Source organism: Bos grunniens, chromosome 14 (assembly GCF_055505025.1).
Source record: "Bos grunniens cultivar Pamir isolate PY7600 chromosome 14, Bosgru_T2T1.0, whole genome shotgun sequence".
Taxonomy (NCBI): Eukaryota; Metazoa; Chordata; class Mammalia; order Artiodactyla; family Bovidae; genus Bos; species Bos grunniens.
In genome coordinates this window covers 18495602-18518135 of record NC_141178.1, presented here as the reverse complement: position 1 = coordinate 18518135, position 22534 = coordinate 18495602, and the positions used below count along the sequence as shown (strand labels likewise).

The window sequence follows — 22534 nt, the reverse complement described above, 5'->3', positions numbered from 1 at the left end:
TTGGCTAAGTTAGCCCCTTCAGCCTGTTGTCAGTCATTTTCTTCATGGCGTATGCTTATTTACCAAGGTCCCTAAAGGTTGGAACAAGTAGGGTAAGAGGTAGGTCTAATAATGATATGTGAGGAGTTCCTGAATTTTAAGGGTCTACCTGGGCCATAAGTGTAAACATCCTGGAGCTCTAAATGTGATTTAGACTGGAGTGGTTCACGTGGCCTCACTGTTACCGAAGCACAAGTCTGTGTGCCCAACGCACAGTGAGGCCAGTCAGTACTAAAACAGAGTTTGGAACAGAGAAAGGTTTGTTACAGGTTCATACAAGGAGATGGGTGGCTCGTGCCCTAAGAACTCCAAAGGTACCGAAAGCTTTCAGCAAGCCCCTTTAAAAGCAAAAGGTGACGGATGGGTGTGGTGAGTTGTTGCATACTTCTCAGTGTCAGCTCCTTGGTTCTTAAGGTCTGGTAATAGGTAATGATGATGCTGTAAATCTCTACTAGATGAATGTTATTCTCTGTCCTGACCAAAAAGGGCAAGATCCCAAAGCACAACTCACCCTCCAAGGTCCCAGTCCTGGCTAAGAGGAGGCGGATCTCAGTTGGCAGCTCCTTCAGGGCCAGGTTCCCACACTCTTCCCAGCTCATCCCTGAGGGAGCCAGGCATCCAACCCAACTGGTCCTCAGTCTCCTCAGGTCGCCCAAACGAGGAGACCAGGCCTCATAGGTCAGGCAGACGGCACTGCTATCAGGTCACAGAGTAGGGATGGGGGAGAGGTTCACTGCTGCTCGAGGCCTGGGCCATGGCTAGTGGGGGGCCTTACTGAGGGCTCTGGAGCCCTCAGAATGTAGTTGCCGGTCTGTTCCCTGGGCCCTCCAGCTCACCTGCAGGCCCAAGCCTGGGTGAGCTGGAGGGTCTCCAGGAGAAGGCTTGAATCTGCCTCGTACTCACTCTACCTGAAGACCACCACACCATTGACCCTTGGCTGAATTGCTTCCCTAATGGTCCCTCGTTGACAGTTACTTGTGAGCAGGGTCCACTGTGGTGCTGACCAGTCCTCTCGAGTTGTGTAGACTAGGGAGTGTCCTATTCCACCCTTTGTCACTAGAATGGGTATTTTATATTAAGGGTGCCACACACACTAGCTTCCATCTAGCACGTAATTCAGAGCATGAATGGGAGCAGGTTATAGAATTGTGAAAACCTGTTACGTTGAAGATGATGTACCTTGTATTTCTACCATAGATCATGAATAAGGCCAGAACCCTAGAGGTGAGGGTTGACATGAAAAGTTACAGCCTCTGGTTCTCAGTATCGTCTATAAGCCTAGGAGCTTGGGTTAGATAATCTGTTAGGTGATCCTAGATCACCCTTCAGCTGTAAAAATTTCATATAAATACTCCTAAGAACAGTCTTTTGCTTTCAGATGATTTGAGGTGAAGTCTGATTAAATTTTGTGTCCTATTTAGAAAATAAGGAATAATTTACAAAAGGTTGTAATTCCTATATTTTAAAATAACACTGAATAAATGAATAAGTGAGAAGGTCATTTTTGTAGCACTTTAACAATTCTGTGTATATGAAGTCTGATATCAAAGGTGGGCTTAATGAGGTTTAGATTTAAAAGGCCTGGAATCATGTTTATGCTATTTATTTGCCTAGTAAGCTCTTCTCCCCTCTCCTACCCTGGCTGCTTTGCCTGGTTTATGGGATTTTAGTTCCTCCACCAGACCAGGGACTGAACCCAGGCCCTTGGCAGTGAAAACACCAAGACCGAACCACTGGACCGCCAGGGAATTCCCCTTCCTTCCTCCCTCCTCCCTTTCCTTTCTTTTCTTCCTTCCCTTTCTTTCTTTTCTTTCTTCTTTGAGGTATAATTGACACACATTATATTAGGTAAGCTTTTCTTTTCGAAGGAAAATTGAAGTTCAGACCAGTTCTGAATAATTTCAAAATTAGTAAGAATGACAAGTGACTGAAATGAGACAAAGGAAAACTTCAGAGACCCTCGTTTTGGCTTTATACCAGTACTGCTGCTGCTACTGCTGCTAAATTGCTTCAGTCGTGTCCGACTCTGTGCGAACCCATAGACGGCAGCCCACCAGGCTCCTCCGTCCCTGGGGTTCTCCGGGCAGGAACACTGGAGCGGGTTGCCATTTCCTTCTCCAATGCTAGATGCTCACATTGCTCTTGAAGTCCAGGTGGGCCACAAGGTGGCACCATTAGGTCACGTAAGTGAAATACTGAGGTAGCTAGGAAAAAACTTTTTAAAAAATCAAATAACTTTATTGCAAAAGTAATATGCTTCACATTGACCTCCCAGTACTAATTTGATGTCTATATTTTATTATTACAGATTAAAAATTGGAAATTTCAGTGGGAAGAATTCCCTTGCTAAGAATTTTTAACATGGTGAACACAGTAAAAATTTATAGAAAATACTAAAAGGCATCAGAATAAAATATCTAAGATAATATTCTCTTTGTAAAAAATTAATTTTTATCTATCTTAAGCCAATATTTTTCTTAAATTTGAATTGTAACTAAAAAAAATTTTTTTTGGCTGCACCAGGCAGCATGTGAGCTCTCAGTTCTGGAGCCAGGGATTAAACCTGTGTCCCCTGCACTGGAAGCACAGAGTCTTAACCACTGAGATGCCAGGAAAGTCCCACTAAAGTTTAATAATTTTAAAATAATGGTTAAGTAATATAAATACTTCAGGATATATATTTTAGAAATTCTTGTTTGGTTTGTTGTGATTTCCTGATGGAGAAATAAAATTTTAGGCAAGTATTTTCTCACTATCCCAACAAGTAAGAAATGCTTGGGAATATTGAGTCCAGGAACATAGTCACTAAACACTTCCAAATACTTTATTTTTATTTTTCTTACTCTTAAAAAAAGTCTAATTTGTGTGAGATGATTGCAGAGAGTTTATCAGAATGATATGTGCTAGATTGACACTTCTTGTAAAGTAAGAAACATTTCCAGATGTTTATTGTTTTGCCACAGTTTAAATAAAGTTTACTTTTAGTGAAATGATTCTAAGAGTTAATTCAAAGTGTGTAGGCTAGACTAATGTTTCCCTTTATATAACCTTTGATGAAAAGATTTGCTAAAAACTAATTCATTATATTAAAAAGAATCTTATGAAAACAAACTTAGGGACATAGTTTTTTCACCTATAAAAGTGAGAATAATGATATCAATAGTACTCACAGTATAGGTCTTTTTCATGAGGACTCAGTTATTACTAGAAAAATACTTAAACAGTGCCTGGCGTATAATAACTTGATAAATGTTACACAGGTTGCTAAGCAGTTGTTTGCAGAGTAATAGCAAACATGCAAATCATTTTGCCCTTTCCATCATAAATAATAATCATAACATAATAAATATTTATAAACATAAATTCTTTGTTCTCTAAGAATATCACCTAAGTAATACTCAATTAGCCCACTTTTAATTAATATCAATATATGAGCTTAAGCACAATGTACTGGCCTTTCTTAAAGTAGCATTCTCTAATTCACACATTTGAAATTAACCTCCCCTTTACTGCAATAAAAGATTTTTAATAATGAAGTAATTGACAACTTGGTGTTGAAATCACACAATTAAAAAATTTTAGTTAAATTCGACTTGGGAATACCATAAAATGTGTATGCTTCACAAATTTAAATATAAACTAAAATTATATCTTGTGAGTCCAGCTCTATCTAAAACATACTCTTTTGAACTTCTGTTAATTATTTTTGAGCCTTGGAAGTAAAATTCAGAAGGTTCTACTTTTAAACTTCCTACTTTAAGTATTCTTCATGGTACTGAAATAGCCTGAAATGATGTGTGTATGTTAAGTTGCTTCATTCTGACTCTTTGTGACCCTATGGACTGTAGCCTACCAGGCTCCTCTGTCTGTGGGATTCTCCAGGCAAGAATACTGGAGTTGGTTGCCATGCCCTCTTCCAGGGGATCTTTCCAACCCAAGAAAGGGATCAAACCCGAGTCTCCTGCATTGCAGGCAGACTAAAAAGCAGAGACATCACTTTGCCAACAAAGGTCTGCATAGTCAAAGCTATGGTTTTTCCAGTAGTCCTGTACAGGTGTGAGAGTTGGACCATAAAGAAGGCTGTGCACCGAAGAATTGATGTTTTTGATTTGTGGTGCTGGAGAGGACTCTTGAGAGTCCCTTGGACTGCAAGGAGATTAAACCAGTCAATCCTAAACGAAATAAACCTTGAATATTCATTGGAAGGACTGATGCTGAGGCTGAAGCTCCAGTACTGTGGCCACCTGATGGGAAGAGCTGACTTATTGGAAAAGACCCTGATGCTAGGAAAGACTGAGGGCAGGAGAAGTAGGCAGCATAGGATGAGATGGTTAGATAGCATCACTGACTCAATGGACATGAATTTGAGTAGACTCCAAGAGAGAGTGAAGGATGGGGGGCCTGGCAGGCTATAGCCCATGTGGTCACAAAGAATCGTACCTGACTTAGCGACTGAACAACAACAGCAAAAGGATCCTAAATCTAACTTAGTTTAAGATGAACCGTAAATAAGAATCTTGGAAGTTTTATAGTGAGCAAAGCAAGCATTGCATTAAGATTGCTATCACAGTAACACCATTTGCCAGTAAGAAATGAAGCTGGTTCAACAGCCTTTCTTTATAGTCAGGTTCATCTGTGTCACATTTTAAATACATTGCCTAAAAGCTTACTGTGGTAGTCAAATTTTGTCCAAAAATATTATTTGAAAATTCTCTTAGACTATCTTCAGTGTCAGTGAATTTGAATCTGGGTAATAATTGGAAGACTATAGGGCGGATTCTTTTTTAATATGCTAGGAAATGCAATAATAAAATTATGGTACATGCAAACAATAGAATATAACCACTAAAAATAATTTAGAAGACTGATAACTTGGAAGCATGTTCACAATATAATAAAAAAGTTTAACATTAGTATGTATAGTATGAATTAAACATTCATATAGAGAAAAAAGCTGTGAGACTGTAACGTCAAAATATTAATGATAGTTACTTCTAGTTGTTAGGATTATGATAACGTACTTTCTTCTCTTTGTTCATGTTTATTTTCTTAAGAATTTTACAATGAACTATAGAACTAGTCATAAGAAAAATGTTACTTCAAAATCCTGTTATAGTGAACTTAATTGAGTGTACATTCAGCAAAGAATTATTGGAACCCCCCATGTCTAGGTTTTAAGAAACAATGTGCCAGGCACTGTGTAATCTGCCAGGATACACAGACAGGTCAGACCCGTTTTTTGTCGTCTTAGAGGCATGGTCTGTCAGGAATTTAAAAAACAGTTATAAACAAGCAACAAAGCTTTGTATAAACCATTTTCTCCTGATTATCTTGTTAATTGTATAGAAGCTGCATGGCATTTTGGAAATCTTATAGACTAAATTTGAAATCCACTCTGACAATAATAAACTTAGACCCATTAAATTTTCTAAGTCTTGAAAATTATCAAGACCGCTCTATTACAGAAATACGGAGCTTCCAGGGAGGACTCAGTGATAAAGGATCCCCCTGCAATGCAGGAGATGCAGGTTTAATCCCTGAGTCAGGAAGAGCCCCTGGAGAAGGAAATGGCAACCCACTCCAGTATTCTTGCCTGAGAAATCCCACGGACAGAGGAGCCTGCTGGGCTATAGTCCATTGGGTTGCAAAAGAGTTGGACATGACTTAGCGACTAAACAACAACATTAGAGAAATATAACTGCTAAAGATAAATAGACGGAGAAATATATTATCTGTGTTTTGGGAAAGGGTTTAAAGACTGTTAAAATTTTTACTTGCTCACAGCTAAATTTCTTTTACATAGGGCTTTTTGTCCCCTTGTCTAATATCTGTGGATCCGTGCATTGCTTAGGTTTTACGAAAGGTGCCAGTCCAGGTTCGATGCACGATACTGGATGCTTGGGGCTAGTGCACTGGGACGACCCAGAGGGATGGTATGGGGAGGGAGGAGGGAGGAGGGTTCAGGATGGGGAACACATATATACCTGTGGCGGATTCATTTTGATATTTGGCAAAACTAATACAATTATGTAAAGTTTAAAAATAAGGAAAAAAAAAGATGCAGATTACAAAGGAAAAAAATAAATAAATAAACTGCAAGCAGTTAGGATTTAATAAATTCACTGGACATTCTTGTTTTATGGCTCTTTGAGATCATTTTATGTTTTAAAAACAACTGTATCCTTCTAATAGGGTAGGAATAATCAGGTGAGTGAATCCAGATTCGGGGGTTCCATTTACTAATGTCATTCTCAGTTTTAGTACTTTTCCCTTGACATTGGAAAATGCAGGTGATAAGATCTGATAGCATATCTCTTCAGGTATGCCATTTTTCCTTGAATTTTGTTGAGTGTTTGGTACTTTGATCAAAGTTGTTTGTGTAGGCATAAGGCTGTCAGTCCATTTGAACCAAGAATGTAGCATTTGGTCTTGCCTTTGCCAGTGACTTTTCAAAATGAAAAATAAATCAACACATTATGTATGGTTGGTGATATTGGTTATAGAATACCAATTTAAAGTTATGGTATAGTAAGTATATGTTAAAATAGAACATGTTTTCTTCACTATTTCTTAACCATCAAGAATACTTAAAGCTGTTGAGATTGGCCTAAAATTAATGTAAAATAAAACTATAAAATAGAAAAGAGTGTTAACTAGAACTTTATTATCAAGTTGGGAACTCACAAGTTTTCACTGAAACCTCCTTACTCTTTGTTATGTGGGTTTATACAAGCGCTGTTTGGCTTTAGGAGCTCTTGTTACTGAGATCTGGGTGACTGCCTTGTCCCAGAGAATGAGTGACTCCATCCTCATGATTCCTGTGCAGTATAACAGAGCGTGAAGTTGGAAGTTTTAAAGCTAATACCAGCCCTCTTAAGACCTGACCCCCAAAGTCCTGCTTCTAACAATCCCAGGGAGTTGGCCTCTGAACCAGTCGTTGAACACTGTCCCTTAGGAATCAAAACTAGGCCATGGTGAACAACCTGAGGACTTTCTGGGGCTTGACTATTCCCAGTATTGGCTGTTTTTGTGGTTTTTCCTCTGTGAGGAGGAACCAGTTCTTTTTCTTTCTTCGAGGTCTTTATTCCCCACTAGAGGTCACCTAGTTGTTAGAAACTGCTGTGTTAACAGGGGATCAGTGCTCTGTGCAAGCTAGAGTACAGTTGAGGACTGGTCTGAGAGCTGTGCCCAGACTCTGGAGGGTGGTAACTTACATTCTGGGTACTTGAGTCATATAGCTATTATGTAACTGAAGTGGGGCTTAAACCTAGGTGTTCCAGTTCCAGATACATTCTGGGTGGAGCAGCCAAGCCCTCTGAACATCTGACTGTAGAGAAACTGCCTCTAGAGTCCTGTACACTCCTGAAAGCAGCCCCTGGCAGGAGAGTCTGACTGCATCGCACCCCTCTCCCTCCTGCATTCCCCACCTCTAAGGCCGCCTCCAGTGTGCCCACATCCTTTCACAAGGTGACAGACTCAGCCTTCTGTGAGTCTTGAAAGATATCACACATTAATGCTTGTGAAATGGTTCTTATGACGCCTTCCCTTTGGTAAATACCAGGGCTTCCACCTGAGCCCTTCCACGTGGTGAGTTCTACAAATTCTTCCATAAATAACCTCTTACTCTTCTAGCACCCAGAGAAATGACCTCAAAGAAGACCTTTCTTTCTTCCTTTTTTTTCTTTTCCCTTACATGGGGAAAATAAATACCTTCAGACTCAACAATATTTTCATCAAAATCTTTAGGCTTCCATATGACTCAGAAATTGCACTCCTGGCCATTTATCCCAGAAAAATGAAGATTTATATTCCCATAAAAAACATGCACCTGAATGTTTTAGAAGCTTTAGCATAACACCCCAAACTAGACATAATCAGATGTCCTTCAGTAAGTAGACAGTTAAACTGTGGTACATCCATACCATGGAATACTACTCAGCAGTTAAAAAGAAAGAACCTGTTGATACAGACAACAACCCAGGTAAATCTCCAGAGAATTATGTTGAGTGGGAAAAAAAAAAAAACAGTCCTCAAAGGTGGCATACTGTATGGTTCCATTTATGTATCATTCTTAAAATGACAGAATTCTAGAAATGGAAGACGGTAGTGGTTTCCAGGGGTTAAGGGAAGGTGGGGGCAGGAGGGGAATAGGTGTGTCTGTGAGTGGGCAAAGACCCTGGTGGGGATGGAGAGGTTCTGGGCCCGTGTCCTGACTTTATCAGTGTAAGTTAATATCCTGACTGATGTACTACAATTTTACTCTATGTTATCATGAGGGAAACTGACTGGATGCCACACAGGATCTCTCTGTATTATTTCTTACAGCTGAAGCTGAATGTACAATTATCTAAAAAAATTTAACTGAAAAAATCTTGAGTCCTCTTCACCCTTCAGACTACAGTTAATATATATCCTGATTTTTATTCATTCCTATTATTTTGGGTGGGAGCTATTAATAGCTTTCTAGTGATTTATTTAGGGTCTTTGACATTTTCTTGGCAGGTTTCTAGTAAGTCTAATGCATTTATAAAATATTTAGTCTGAAATTGTAAATTTGTAATTTGATCAAGTTTATTTTCTTATTGGGCCTTGTCATATCAAAAGAAACTGGCAGAAAATAGTCTTTCTTGTAAATTTAAGGAAACATTTGGATTACTTTGGGGGTGCATAACTATATAATCTATAATTCTGTCTCCAATCACAAAGCAGCAATTGTCCTTTTTATAATATTGGGTTGACCAAAAAGTTCATTCAGGTTTTCTTATTAAGGTTGTACAGAAAAACCCAAGTGAACTTTTTGGCTAACCCAATGTAAATGTTACAAACTTCAAAATAACCCCTGTACCATTTTAACATTGAAAAAGGAAGATTTTATATTAATATATTAGAGGCTTTAGTCATGAACACTCAGCTCCAGTGGGCAGGACAAGAGAGGAAAATAGTAAGCTTTGGGTAAACACAGATTATTTGTTCAAGGAAATCAATTGAGTGATTTGATAAATCAGTGATAAATGAAGTTTGTCTAAACTGGTATTACAGACCGACAGAAAACTAGGGAACAGTCGAGAAGTGTGGATGTTTTGAGTATTACTGTGTCATCAGGGTATTTGCTGAACTATTATGGGACTGGTCCTCTCATGCAGCTTGTCAGCCCTTGTCTTCACTTGCAGCCTCACACTGTTAGCCTTTATGATACAACCTAACTTACATTGGTAAATGGAGCTTCATAAAATGCCACTAATTACTTTCCTATATAAGTTTACTTAAGGGGACTTGATAACAGCACGAATGACTAGTAAAAGTCATGAATTTCAGCTGGAGCTATAAATTTGGAATTTAGACTTTACTTTCCAACTTTACCACTTTTCATGGTATCTAGAACATTTTTGGCACACAGAAATGTTTACCTAGCAAATTACTATGGATTTTTTGTGGTCCATACTTCCTGTCCATGACCTCCCTCCCTTCCATGTTCCTTCAAGAGGAGAGAGTGGTCAAAAAGAAGTCTCTGGAAATGTTTCTCAGTGCCCTGAGGGGAAACCTGAGGGGCTCCCAGTGAAAGCGCAGAGATGGGGCACCACCAAGGTGCAAGACGGGTGAGGTCAGGTAGGTGGAAAAAACTGCAGTTAGAGCTGAGCCAGTTTTCTTTCACACTGAAGAGAAAAGATGGGGGAACAATCTCAGAGATTTAAGTATACCAGCATTCAAATTAGAAATTTTTTTTTTCCTTAAACGTACCTATTTCAGTTCAGTTCAGTTCAGTTCAGTCACTCAGTCGTGTCCGACTCTTTGCTACCCCATGAATCGCAGCACGCCAGGCCTCCCTGTCTGTCACCAACTCCTGGAGTCTACCCAAACCGATGTCCATCGAGTCGGTGATGCCATCCAGCCATCTCATCCTCTGTCATCCCCTTCTCCTCCTGCCCCCAGTCCCTCCCAGTATTGGTCTTTTCCAATGAGTCAACTCTTCGCAAGGTGGCCAAAGTATTGGAGTTTCAGTTTTAGCATCAGTCCTTCCAATGAACACCCTGGACTGATCTCCTTTAGGATGGACTGGTTGGATCTCCTTGCAGTCCAAGGGACTCTCGAGTCTTCTCCAACACCACAGTTCAAAAGCATCAGTTCTTCGGCACTCAGCTTTCTTCACCGTCCAACTCTCCCATCCATACATAACTACTGGAAAAACCATAGCCTTGATTAGGCAGACCTTTGTTGGCACAGTAATGTCTCTGCCTTTAAATATGCTACCTAGGTTGGTCATAACTTTCCTTCCAAGGAATAAGCGTCTTTTAATTTCATGGCTGCAGTCACCATCTGCAGTGATTTTGGAGCCCCCCAAAATAAAGTCTGACACTGTTTCCACTGTTTCCCCATCTATTTCCCATGAAGTGATGGGACCAGATGCCATGATCTTAGTTTTCTGAATGTTGAGCTTTAAGCCAACTTTTTCACTCTCCTTCACTTTCATCAAGAGGCTTTTGAGTTCCTCTTCACTTTCTGCCATAAGGGTGGTGTCATCTGCATATCTGAGATTATTGATATTTCTCCTGGCAATCTTGATTCCAGCTTGTGCTTCTTCCAGCCCCACGTTTCTCATGATGTACTCTGCATATAAGTTAAATAAACAGGGTGACAATATACAGCCTTGATGTACTCCTTTTCCTATTTGGAACCAGTCTGTTGTTCCATGTCCAGTTCTAACTGTTGCTTCCTGACCTGCATACAGATTTCTCAAGAGGCAAGTCAGGTGCTCTGGTATTCCCATCTCTTTCAGAATTTTCCACAGTTCAATGTGAGCCACACAGTCAAAGGCTTTGGCATAATCAATAAAGCAGAAATAGATGTTTTTCTGGAACTCTCTTGCTTTTTCCATGATCCAGCGGATGTTGGCAATTTGATCTCTGGTTCCTCTGCCTTTTATAAAACCAGCTTGAACATTTGGAAGTTCACAGTTCACGTATTGCTGAAGCCTGGCTTGGAGAATTTTGAGCATTACTTTACTAGTGTGTGAGATGAGTGCAATTGTGCAGTAGTTTGAATATCATTTGGCATTGCCTTTCTTTGGGATTGGAATGAAAACTGTCCTGTGGCCACTGCTGAGTTTTCCAAATTTCCTGGCATATTGAGTGCAGCACTTTCACAGCATCATCATTCAGGATTTGAGATGGCTCAACTGGAATTCCATCACTTCCACTAGCTTTGTTCGTAGTGATGCTTTCTAAGGCCCACTTGACTTCACATTTCAGGATATCTGGCTCTAGGTGAGTGATCACACCATTGTGATTATCTTGGTCATGAAGATCTTTTTTGTACAGTTCTTCTGTGTATTCTTGCCACCTCTTCTTAATATCTTCTGCTTCTGTTAGGTCCATACCATTTCTGTCCTTTATCGAGCCCATCTTTGCATGAAATGTTCCCTTGGTATCTCTGATTTTCTTGAAGAGATCTCTAGTCTTTCCCATTCTGTTGTTTTCCTCTATTTCCTTGCATTGATTGCTGAGGAAGGCTTTTTTATCTCTTCTTGCTATTCTTTGGAACTCTGCATTCAGATGCTTATATCTTTCCTTTTCTCCTTTGCTTTTTACTTCTCTCCTTTTCACAGCTATTTGTAAGGCCTCCCCAGACAGCCATTTTGCTTTTTTGCATCTCTTTTTCTTGGGGATGGTCATGATCCCTGTCTCCTGTACAGTGTCATGAACTTCTGTCCATAGTTCATCAGGCACTCTATCAGAGCTAGTCCCTTAAATCTATTTCTCACTTCCACTGTATAATCATAAGGAATTTGATTTAGGTCATACCTGAATGGTCTAGTGGTTTTCCCTACTTTGTTCAGTTTAAGTTTGAATTTAGCAATAAGGAGTTCCTGATCTGAGCCACAGGCAGCTCCTGGTCTTGTTTTTGCTGACTGTATAGAGCTTCTCCATTTTTGGCTGCAAAGAATATAATCAATCTGATTTCGGTGTTGACCATCTGGTGATGTCCATGTGTAGAGTCTTCTCTTGTGTTGTTGGAAGAGGGTGTTTGCTATGACCGGTGCGTTCTCTTGGCAAAACTCTATTAGCCTTTACCCTGCTTCATTCTGTACTCCAAGGCCAAATTTGCCTGTTACTCCAGATGTTTCCTGACTACCTACTTTTGCATTCCAGTCCCCTATAATGAAAAGGACATCTTTTTTGGGTGTTAGTTCTAAAAGGTCTTGTAGGTCTTCATAGAACCATTCAATTTCAGCTTCTTCAGTGTTACTGGTTGGGGCATAGACTTGGATTACTGTGATATTGAATGGTTTGCCTTGGAAACGAACAGAGATCATTCTGTCATTTTTGAGGTTGCATCCAAGTACTGCATTTCAGACTCTTTTGTTGACCGTGATGGCTACTCCATTTCTTCTAAGGGATTCCTGCCCACTGTAGTAGATATAATGGTCATCTGAGTTAAATTCACCCATTCCAGTCCATCGTAGTTCGCTGATTCCTAGAATGTCGACATTCACTCTTGCCATCTCCTGTTTGACCACTTCCAATTTGCCTTGATTCATGGACCTGATATTCCAGGTTCCTATGCAGTATTGCTCTTTACAGCATCGGACCTTGCTTCTATCACCAGTCACATCCACAACTGGGTATTGTTTTTGCTTTGGCTCCATCCCTTCTTTCTTTCTGGAGTTATTTCTCCACTGATCTCCAATAGCATATTGGGCACCTACTGACCTGGGGAGTTCCTCTTTCAGTGTCCTATCATTTTGCCTTTTCATACTGTTCATGTGGTTCTCAAGGCAAGAATACTGAATTGGTTTGCCATTCCCTTCTCCAGTGGACCACATTCTGTCTGACCTCTCCACCATGACCTGCCTGGTGGCCCCACAGGGCATGGCTTAGTTTCATTGAGTTAGACAAGGCTGTGGTCCTAGTGTGATTAGATTGACTAGTTTTCTGTGAGTATAGTTTCAGTGTGTCTGCCCTCTGATGCCCTCTTGCAACACCTACCGTCTTACTTGGGTTTCTCTTACCTTGGACATGGGGTATCTCTTCACGGCTGCTCCAGCAAAGCACAGCCGCTGCTCCTTACCTTGGACGAGGGGTACCTCCTCACAGCCACCCCTCCTGACCTTGAATGTAGAGTAGCTCCTCTTGGCCCTCCTGCGCCCGCGCAGCCCTACCTATTTGGTTTAACATAAATATTGGATTGTTTTTACTTTTTCCCCCACTGCAAATAGCATTTTATTTCTGAAATTGCTTTGGTGGGCTAACCTGAGATGCAGCCACCATTTCTAATGTGAAAAATATGCATTTCAAATTCTGGTACGTTAGAGTGAATTTTCACAGTCCAGTGAATTTTCTTCACTGCTGGTGGCACATTATCTGACTCTTCCGTCTTTCTGACCGTGTTTGTGGGCTCCTTTTGCCACTTTATTACTCCTCAGTGGCTTTACCAACTTCATAAGTTGATGCCTTACCCATTGATTGTCTAGAAAGTATTTACAGGTCCCTCTACATTGTCTGGGTTTAGTAGAACAGCAGGTCCTTTGTTATAACTGAATTTTCTCTTTACTGTAGATCCTTGCTGGCACATTTCTGGATATTCTGGTGAACCTTGTTAAGAATTCAGAGAAACTGTCACGTGATAAAGAAAGATCCAATCTTAAGGCTTACGTGAGTATTTTTTACTGTGGACTTCTTCACAATATGCAAAACTTCAGTGAACTGTGGTCTTGAATTTGGGTATATTCAGTTCTGTAATCAAGATGAAAAATATGATCTATCGTTAGACTTTAGGCTTATTCAATTTGGAGGTTAGTAGTTTCTTAAGGACACAGAGAAACTCACATAATATACCATGCTTATTCTCACTCAAAAAATAGACAAGAAAGTCTTGCCCTTTTTACTGAGCCAATATTCAAAAGAATCCCAGTCTGAAAACCACAAGAATTCTTACTGTGTTTGAACCAAAAAACACTATGTTTTTTGGTTCAAAAACACCAAGTAGATTGTTTTTCATTATCTATTCTTAGAGAATTTAACCAAAGCACATTACCTCTTGAAAAATTCTTGATACATGGTATTTTAATTTTTAAGACATTTGTGATACCTCTGTCTTTTTTTATGATCCAGTTAAAAATACTATAGGGGAAAATAGGGAGATTACCTTGAAAGAGAATTTTTGACTGTTTTTTGAGTAACATCTTCCCACTGGGTTAGTTTCTTTTAAAAGTATTATATAATATAATAATCTGAAGTTTATCTTATCTTGATTTCTATAATTCTTAATCATAAGCAGATTTCCCCCTTATTTAGAATTACCCTTAACAGTTCCTTCTCACCCTACATTTCTGTGTTAATTCTATCTAGGATATCCCTCCAGTATGCCCCCTTCTCTCTGCCACTGTATTAGATCAGGTTATCCTCATTTATAGCCTGGATTTCTACAATGACTTATTGATTGATCTCCCTGTCTCCAGTCTTGAGCCCCTCCAGTCCAACCTCTTTATATTGCCAACAAAATCATCTTTTTGAAAGAATGATATACTAAGACTTTGCCATTTCCTTGACTTAGAATGCTTCAATGACCCCTACTAAAATCAAGTATAGTAAATCTTACCCTGGGCTTATTCAATTCAGTCACTCAGTCGTGTCTGACTCCCATGAATCGCAGCACACCAGACCTCCCTGTCCATCACCAACTCCCAGAGTTTACCCAAACTCATGTCCATCGAGTCGGTGATGCCATCCAGCCATCTCATCCTCTGTCGTCCCCTTCTCCTCCTGCCCCCAATCCCTCCCAGCATCAGGGTCTTTTCCAGTGAGTCAACTCTTCACATGAGGTGGCCAAAGTATTGGAGTTTCAGCTTCAACATCAGTCCTTCCAATGAACACCCAGAACTGATCTCCTTTAGGATGGACTGGTTGGATCTCCTTGCAGTCCAAGAGACTCTCCAGTCTTCTCCAACACCACAGTTCAAAAGCATCAATTCTTCAGCGCTCAGCTTTCTACACAGTCCAACTCTCACATCCATACATGACCACTAGAAAAACCATAGCCTTGACTAGACGGACCTTTGTTGGCAAAGTAATGTCTCTGATTTTTAATATGCTGTCTAGGTTGGTCATAACTTTCCTTCCAAGGAATAAGCGTCTTTTAATTTCATGGCCGCAATCACCATCTGCAGTGATTTTGGAGAAGAGAGATCTCTTCAAGAAAATTAGAGATACCAAGGGAACATTTCATTCAAAGATGGGCTCGATAAAGGACAGAAATGGTATGGACCTAAAACGGAAGCAGAAGATATTAAGAAGAGGTGGCAATACACAGAAGAACTGTACAAAAAAGATCTTTACAACCTAGATAATCATGATGGTGTGATCACTCACCTAGAGCCAGACATCCTGGAATGTGAAGTCAAGTGGGCCTTAGAAAGCATCACTACGAACAAAGCTAGTGGAGATGATGGAATTCCAGTTGAGCTATTTCAAATCTGAAAGATGATGCTGTGAAAGTGCTGCCCTCAATATGCCAGGAAATTTGGAAAACTCAGCAGCGGCCACAGGACTGGAAAAGGTCAGTTTTCATTCCAATCCCAAAGAAAGGCAATGCCAAATGATGTTCAAACTACCGCACAATTGCACTCATCTCACACGCTAGTAAAGTAATGCTCAAAATTCTCCAAGCCAGGCTTCAGCAATACGTGAACCGTGAACTTCCAGATGTTCAAGCTGGTTTTAGAAAAGGCAGAGGAACCAGAGATCAAATTGCCAACATCTGCTGGATCATGGAAAAAGCAAGAGAGTTCCAGAAAAACATCTATTTCTGCTTTATTGACTATGCCAAAGCCTTTGAGTGTGTGGATCACAATACACTGTGGAAAATTCTGAAAGAGATGGGAATACCAGAGCACCTGACCTGCCTCTTGAGAAACCTATATGCAGGTCAGGAAGCAACAGTTAAAACTGGACATGGAACAACAGACTGGTTCCAAAAAGGAAAAGGAGTACGTCAAGGCTGTGTATTCACCCTGTTTATTTAACTTATACGCAGAGTACATCATGAGAAACGCGTGGCTGGATGAAGCACAAGCTGGAATCAAGATTGCCAGGAGAAATATCAATAATCTCAGATATGCAGATGACACCACCCTTATGGTAGAAAGTGAAGAGGAACTAAAAAGCCTCTTGATGAAAGTGAAGAGGAGAGTGAAAAAGTTGGCTTAAAGCTCAACATTCAAAAAACTAAGATCATGGCATCTGGTCCCATCACTTCATGGGAAATAGATGGGGAAACAGTGGAAACAGTGTCAGACTTTATTTTGGGGGGCTCCAAAACCACTGCAGATGGACTTATTGGGAAGATTAAATAAAATTCATTAAAAGCCCTTAATGCAGTGCCTGGCTCAGAACAGGCCCTCAGTCTGTCTTACCGTTTCCCCTTTGCCCTCATGGCAGCAGCAGAGCTTAACATGGCCCAGGACCAGAGGGGCAGTGACTCTGTGGGAAACCAGGCTAAAAGGGGTACCGGCCAAGAATCTCACCAGACTCCGGAGCCAGGCTTTCTGAATCCCTGTGAGGTTAGGCACAATAGACTGATCTATTATCCAATTCCATCTGTGTTCCAGAAAGACTTTGCCTGGTAAATTACAAGCCAGCTCATTTGTGACTAAGCTTTTGTAACCTTAGGAGCCATCTTTACAAACACATTAGTCTCTGCCTTTGTTTTCTTCTTTCGGTTTGTTTTCTCTTTAACTCCTTAGTAAAGTTTCTTGTGTCAGGCTTTAATTTTTTCTTAAATGAATCAAGGAAGAGATGGTTGCAGGTGGGGTGGAGATGCACATGCATGCATGCACACTGAGAGACCCAAGAGATTTCTAGGGGCAGGGAGTGTCAGTGAAAGAGGTGTGGACAAACCCGTTGGTGAAGTGAGTCTACTCGGATGGGTGCAATATTAGCATGGACACAGCTATTCCCATGGAGACCTCATCTCTCCATCTTCAGACAGTGGGCGTTTGGCAAAATCAGGTAGCTAGATAACCATAGAACAAAGCAGAATAGGATCAATACTGTAAAAAAGATGGACATTCTTAATTTCATAATAGGTCTGGTTTTTAAATTTAGTTTTCTGCTTTCCTTAGCTTTTCTCTTTCTATTAAAATTTGACCTTTGTGCTCTAAACAGCATTTGAAAGTGAAACTGATAGTCGCTGAGTCGTGTCCAACTCTTTGAAACCCCCTGGACTGTGGCCCGCCAGGCTCCTCTGTCCGTGGGATTTCCCAGGCAAGAATACTGAAGTGGGCTGCCCTGCTTTCCACTAGGGGACCTTCCCAACCCAGGGATCGAACCCACATCTACTGCATCTCCTGCAGTGGCAGGCAGACTTTTTACCCACTGAGCCATCCGGGAAGCCCCAAACAGGATCGAGAAGATGCTTACTGAGTGTGAATTAAGTTCATTTTTTTTTTTATGCTGATTCAGTTAACTTTTGAGCACATGATTCTGTTTTACCGTATAGAATATCTCAAGTACGATAAGAAACAAATATATGAAAGAGAACTGCTGTGTGTGTATGTGTGTGTGTGTAAGGAACTTACTGTCTGTGTCTTCCGACAATGTAATAAAGCTAAATCTAAGCACTTATGTCTTGCTTTACTTTAAAAATATCTCAGTCTTTTTATATGATGAAAAAGGGCTTTATGATAATTTAATTGCAATTTTGATCCAGCAGATATGGGAAAACTTAGACATTTTAATGGAAAATAAGATATAATTGATAACTCTGATGTTTCTGTTTGGTTAAGTAACTTATTAGAGGCAGGAGACGAAGAAGGATGAGAAATAGTACTTTTCTAAATGACTTCACTCTCTTGATTTAGTTTGGCTTCTCTGAATCTCAACTCACCTCATGTTTCTTTACAGGCACATTCCATCCACCACATCCGAACAATGTCCTACGTTTTTGTAAATGATTCTTCTCAGACTAATGTACCCTTGCTACAGGCCTGTATTGATGGAGACTTTAACTACTCCAAGAGGCTTTTGGAAAGTGGCTTTGACCCAAATATTCGTGACAGCAGGGGCAGAACAGGCCTTCACCTCGCAGCAGCCAGAGGGAATGTAGACATCTGCCAGTTGTTACATAAATTTGGTGCTGATCTCCTGGCCACTGATTATCAGGGAAACACGGCTCTTCATCTCTGTGGCCATGTGGATACTATTCAATTCTTGGTTTCCAATGGACTCAAAATTGATATTTGGTAAGTTCTGTGGTTTTTGAAGTCTCGTCACTTCCTCCCATTAGCCTCTCAGCCAGTGGTCTAATCTTGGAATCTATTGATTTTGTTTCCTCATTGATCAAGTGTAGTGACAAGCTCTGAAAGGTATGAGGACAATGAGTGAGGGAACAAGAGCCTGACTTCTAGATTTGTGCTGAAGCAATGTAAAGTTTTCTATGAAAATAGTGGCTAAGTTCTGCTACTAAATAATTATGTATTATAAGACAAGGGAAAAAGAAGAACTAACATTTGTTGAAAATCTGTTATGACCTGGGCACTGCGTTTACTGTGTTAGCTCATTTAATCTTCAGAATGAATAGCTCTTAAGTATTTGTTTTATAGATGAAATAGTTGAGACAAGAATTCTGGGTTAAATGACTTAACACAGTTGGAATTTAAAACTAGTTCCACCTGGTTCCAAAGCTTGTTTACCTTCTATCGTGTAATATACCAGACTAGCTTCATTATCTCTCTGGACTCATGAAGTATAAGAGTCCTTCTTATACTGAACAATTTGAAGAAGTAGTGTTTTTTGTTTTGTTTTAGTGATACCTTGTCTCTTGAGTGGGAACAATATCAGGTCACTTTAAAAATAAACCTTGACCTTTAAGATACATTTTTTATACCTAATTTATTGGTGTTATAATGTCCCTAAATCCGAATAAAACAGTAAATGATTCTGCTACTATAGGACAAAATGTCTAGGAATTAACTATAGGATTCAGTGTTGGTCAGGCTTTCTCCTGTTGTTAAATGATTAGGTGAACCAACGCAGATTATTTGATTGCTTTTGAGCTTAGGTTTTTTTGTTTTTTTCTTTTAGCTCTTAGACATTTCAAAAAATAGACACTGTTCTCATGAAATATATAAATGTCAGATAAGAATGAATCTAGAATCTAGACTTTTCCAATTAGTTTCTAGGAAGATGCCCTTTTTTCTTTATTCTCATTTATCTACTCTTGACTATGTATATTTTTTCCTTTTTCCTAAAAGAAAAAAAAAGGTTAACTCAAAATTCAGGCTCCATCTCAACCACTGGTTCTGTTCTGGTTTTAATTTTGAGTTAATGGGGCCCGTGCCTTCCTCACTGAGATCCCCACAAATGGCTACTAACAGTATAGTGTAACAGCTATTTTTATTTTTATGAACTTTTTAGCAACCATCAAGGTGCTACACCCCTAGTTCTGGCAAAGCGCAGGGGAGTGAATAAAGATGTCATCCGATTGCTGGAATCGTTGGAAGAACAGGAGGTAAAAGGATTTAACAGAGGAACTCACTCAAAGCTAGAGACCATGCAGACAGCTGAGAGTGAAAGGTACTTAAGATTTCATTTTTTTAAGAGGCAAGTCACTTCAGGTGAATCTTTTTTTGTGGTTTGTTTCTTTTGTCTTTTTAAATTTATTTGTTTTTAATTGGAGGATAATTGCTTTACAGTATTGTGCTGGTTTCTGCCATACATCCACATGAATCAGCCATAGGCATACGTATGTCCCCTCCCTCTTGAGCCTCCCCCGCACTACCGCCCCACCATGTCACCCCCTAGGTTGTCACAGAGCACCGATTTGAGCTCCCTGAGACAAATTTCAAATTCCCGCTGGCTCTCGGTTTTCTGTATGATAATATATACGTTTCAGTGCTCCTCTCAGTTTGTCCCGCCCCCACCTCCCCCTCTGGCCACAGGCCTGTTCTCTGTCTCCGTCTCCATCGCTCCCCTGTGAGTAGGTTCATCAGTACCATCTTTCTAGAGTCCATTTACATGGGTTAATATACACAGTATTTTTCACTTTCTGACTTAGACTTCACTCTGTTTAATGGGCTCTAGGTTCATCTGCCTCATTAGAATTGACTCAAATGCATTCCTTTTTGTAGCTGAGTAATATTCCCTTTTGTGTATCTTCTATAGCTTCTTTATCCATTCATCTGTCCATGGACATCTAGATTGCTTCCACGACCTAGCTATTATAAATGGTGCTGCAATGAACATTGGGGTGCATATGTCTTTTTAAATTATGGTTTTCTCAGGGTACGTGTCCATTAGTGGGATTGTTGGGTCATATGGTAGTTTTATTTCTAGGTTCTTTTTTTTTGGAATCTGCATACTCTTCTCCATAGTAGCTGCATCAATTTACATTCCCACCAGCAGTGCAATAGGGTTCCCTTCTCTCCACACCCTCTCCAACATTCATTGTTTGTGGATTTTTTGATGATGGCCATTCTGATCAGTGTGAGGTGATACCTCACTATAGTTTTGATTTGCATTTCTCTAATAATGAGGGATGTTGAGCATCTTTTCATGTGTTTATTAGCCATCTGTACGTCTTCTTTGGAGAAATGTCAGTTTAGGTTTTCTGCCCACTTTTGATTGGGTGTTGTTTTTCTGACATTGAGCTCCATGAGCTGCTTGTATATTTTGAAGATTAATCCTTTGTCATTTGTCTCATTTGCTATTATTTTCTCCCTTTCTGAGACTTGTCTTTTCACCTTGTTAATATTTTCCTTTCCTGTGCAAAAGCTTTTAAGTTTAATCAGGTCCCCCTTGTTTATTTTTGTTTTTATTTCTATTGCTCTAGAAGGTGGTCATAGACAATCTTGCTGTGATTTATGCCAAAGAGTGTTCTGCCTATGTTTTCCTCTAAGAGTTTTATAGTTTCTGGTCTTACATTGAGTGTATCTTTTTTGACAACTTTTTGTCAGCTTTATATTTATTTGCTTTCAAGTAAAGTGCTTGACACTTTGTTTGAACTCTCTATTGGTCCTTATGGCTCCAGATTACGATTGAAAAGCCATTAACAGAAAACACTGTGTGCCCACACGCACAGAATGCTCTGTTGGCCACTGTGGAGGGCAGCCTGCTGTGTTGGCAGGACAAGAGAAGAGCCGAATAGGAGAGAAGGAAACAGGAGTTTGAGAATTTAGGTACAGGTCACAAAAAGAATGGGATTTCAAAAAAGGCAGAGAAAGATAGAAGAACTTGGACAATGTTACGAAAGGTAGTTCCAGAGATAGGGAATTAAAGTGCTAAGGGAAAAGTAAAACAGGAGGAGAGTAAGACAAGATTTAACACATACACAATTCAGTGATGTGAAAGTGACTTTAACATGAGTTGGAACAAATTAAATTTGGGCTCCTGTATGTAACTGAAGCTAAGATGGAGTGACTGACAGGGTCTCACGTATCTCCTCATTCCTCATCTAAAGGCAGTTTAGAACATAGTTCAGGAAGCCTGGCAAGGTGATCAGTCATCTTTTCTCTTGGCGTCACGGCTCAACAGGTAAAGCCTCTAGGCCAAATTTAGTTGTACCAGCTTGTAGTTTGGTTGACCACCATGTAATTTCAGGCTTCCAGATAATGCAAGGTAAGAAGTATAATGAACTTACATAATCTCCTCCTAGATTTTTCAGGGGACTGGGGCCCTCATTAGCTACTGACTCAGTAGCAGATTGACCAGGACTTAGAATTAGGAGCATATGGTCCACTTAGACTTTGGGATCATTGTTTCTGTGAGTTCCAGATGAAATCCTCTCTGACTTTCATACTTCACCCTTAATTTGATTCCTGTGTGCGCATGATTCCTTTCCTCCCTCTTCATAGACTTGCTCATGTACTTCTTCGGGACCACTAATTCCACTCTCAAGTTTAGGATTATTTTGCTTGTGGTAAACACTTATTATTGTCCAAAGAAATTAAAGTGTTTTACTTCTAAAACGGTGCATGCTCCTCATGACTTATCACTGAAGGCTGGCAAGTACATAAAATAAGAAGTCAGCAGTGCACTGGCAAACCCTTCTCTCACCTGTGTGCTCTGGATTGGCACACAGATTGCTGTAAGAAATTTAATAACATTGAGTTATCTGTTTTTTTTAAAGATCATATGCTTCCAAAATAACTTGAAATTTATTTTCATAATGACTTTGGGCTTCTTTACCATGAAAAATGTCCTAGATGTGCTCTTCCTGGTCTATTTTCAGGATCTTGCTTGGTATATTGTGTTACTAGCCAGTTTCTTGGCATCTCTGTATTAGAAATGTGTTTTATTTTGCCTCAGTTGTGATTCCTTATTAACTCAGAAGTGATTAGTCATTTGAGCAGTGCAGTGTAAAATATTTATTCCTGCTTCTTTCACATACATGCCATTGCACTTCAATATGAGGATTCATATTATTTACAGCATTAGGTAAAGCTTGTTCTTTAAAAATTAAATTATTAATACTTGTACTACCTAGTTGCCTGGTCTTACTCCTG

At 39.9% G+C, this 22534-nt stretch overlaps 1 protein-coding gene across 9 annotated transcripts in view; it reads left to right on the top strand.

Annotated features, from left to right (window-relative positions):
* ANKRD46 (ankyrin repeat domain 46) overlaps window positions 1-22534 on the top strand; it is a 93070-nt gene that overhangs the window by 13990 nt on the left and 56546 nt on the right. For 8 of the 9 annotated variants that reach the window (XM_086336148.1, XM_086336150.1, XM_086336149.1 and 5 more), the window contains 3 exons: window positions 13593-13688; window positions 17937-18274; window positions 19449-19607. In XM_086336148.1, the coding sequence (XP_086192274.1) occupies window positions 17964-18274; window positions 19449-19607 (470 nt within the window). In that variant the 5' untranslated portion in view covers window positions 13593-13688; window positions 17937-17963. The remainder of the gene's footprint in view (window positions 1-13592; window positions 13689-17936; window positions 18275-19448; window positions 19608-22534) is intronic. The other variant, XM_086336156.1, reaches the window with a different exon arrangement.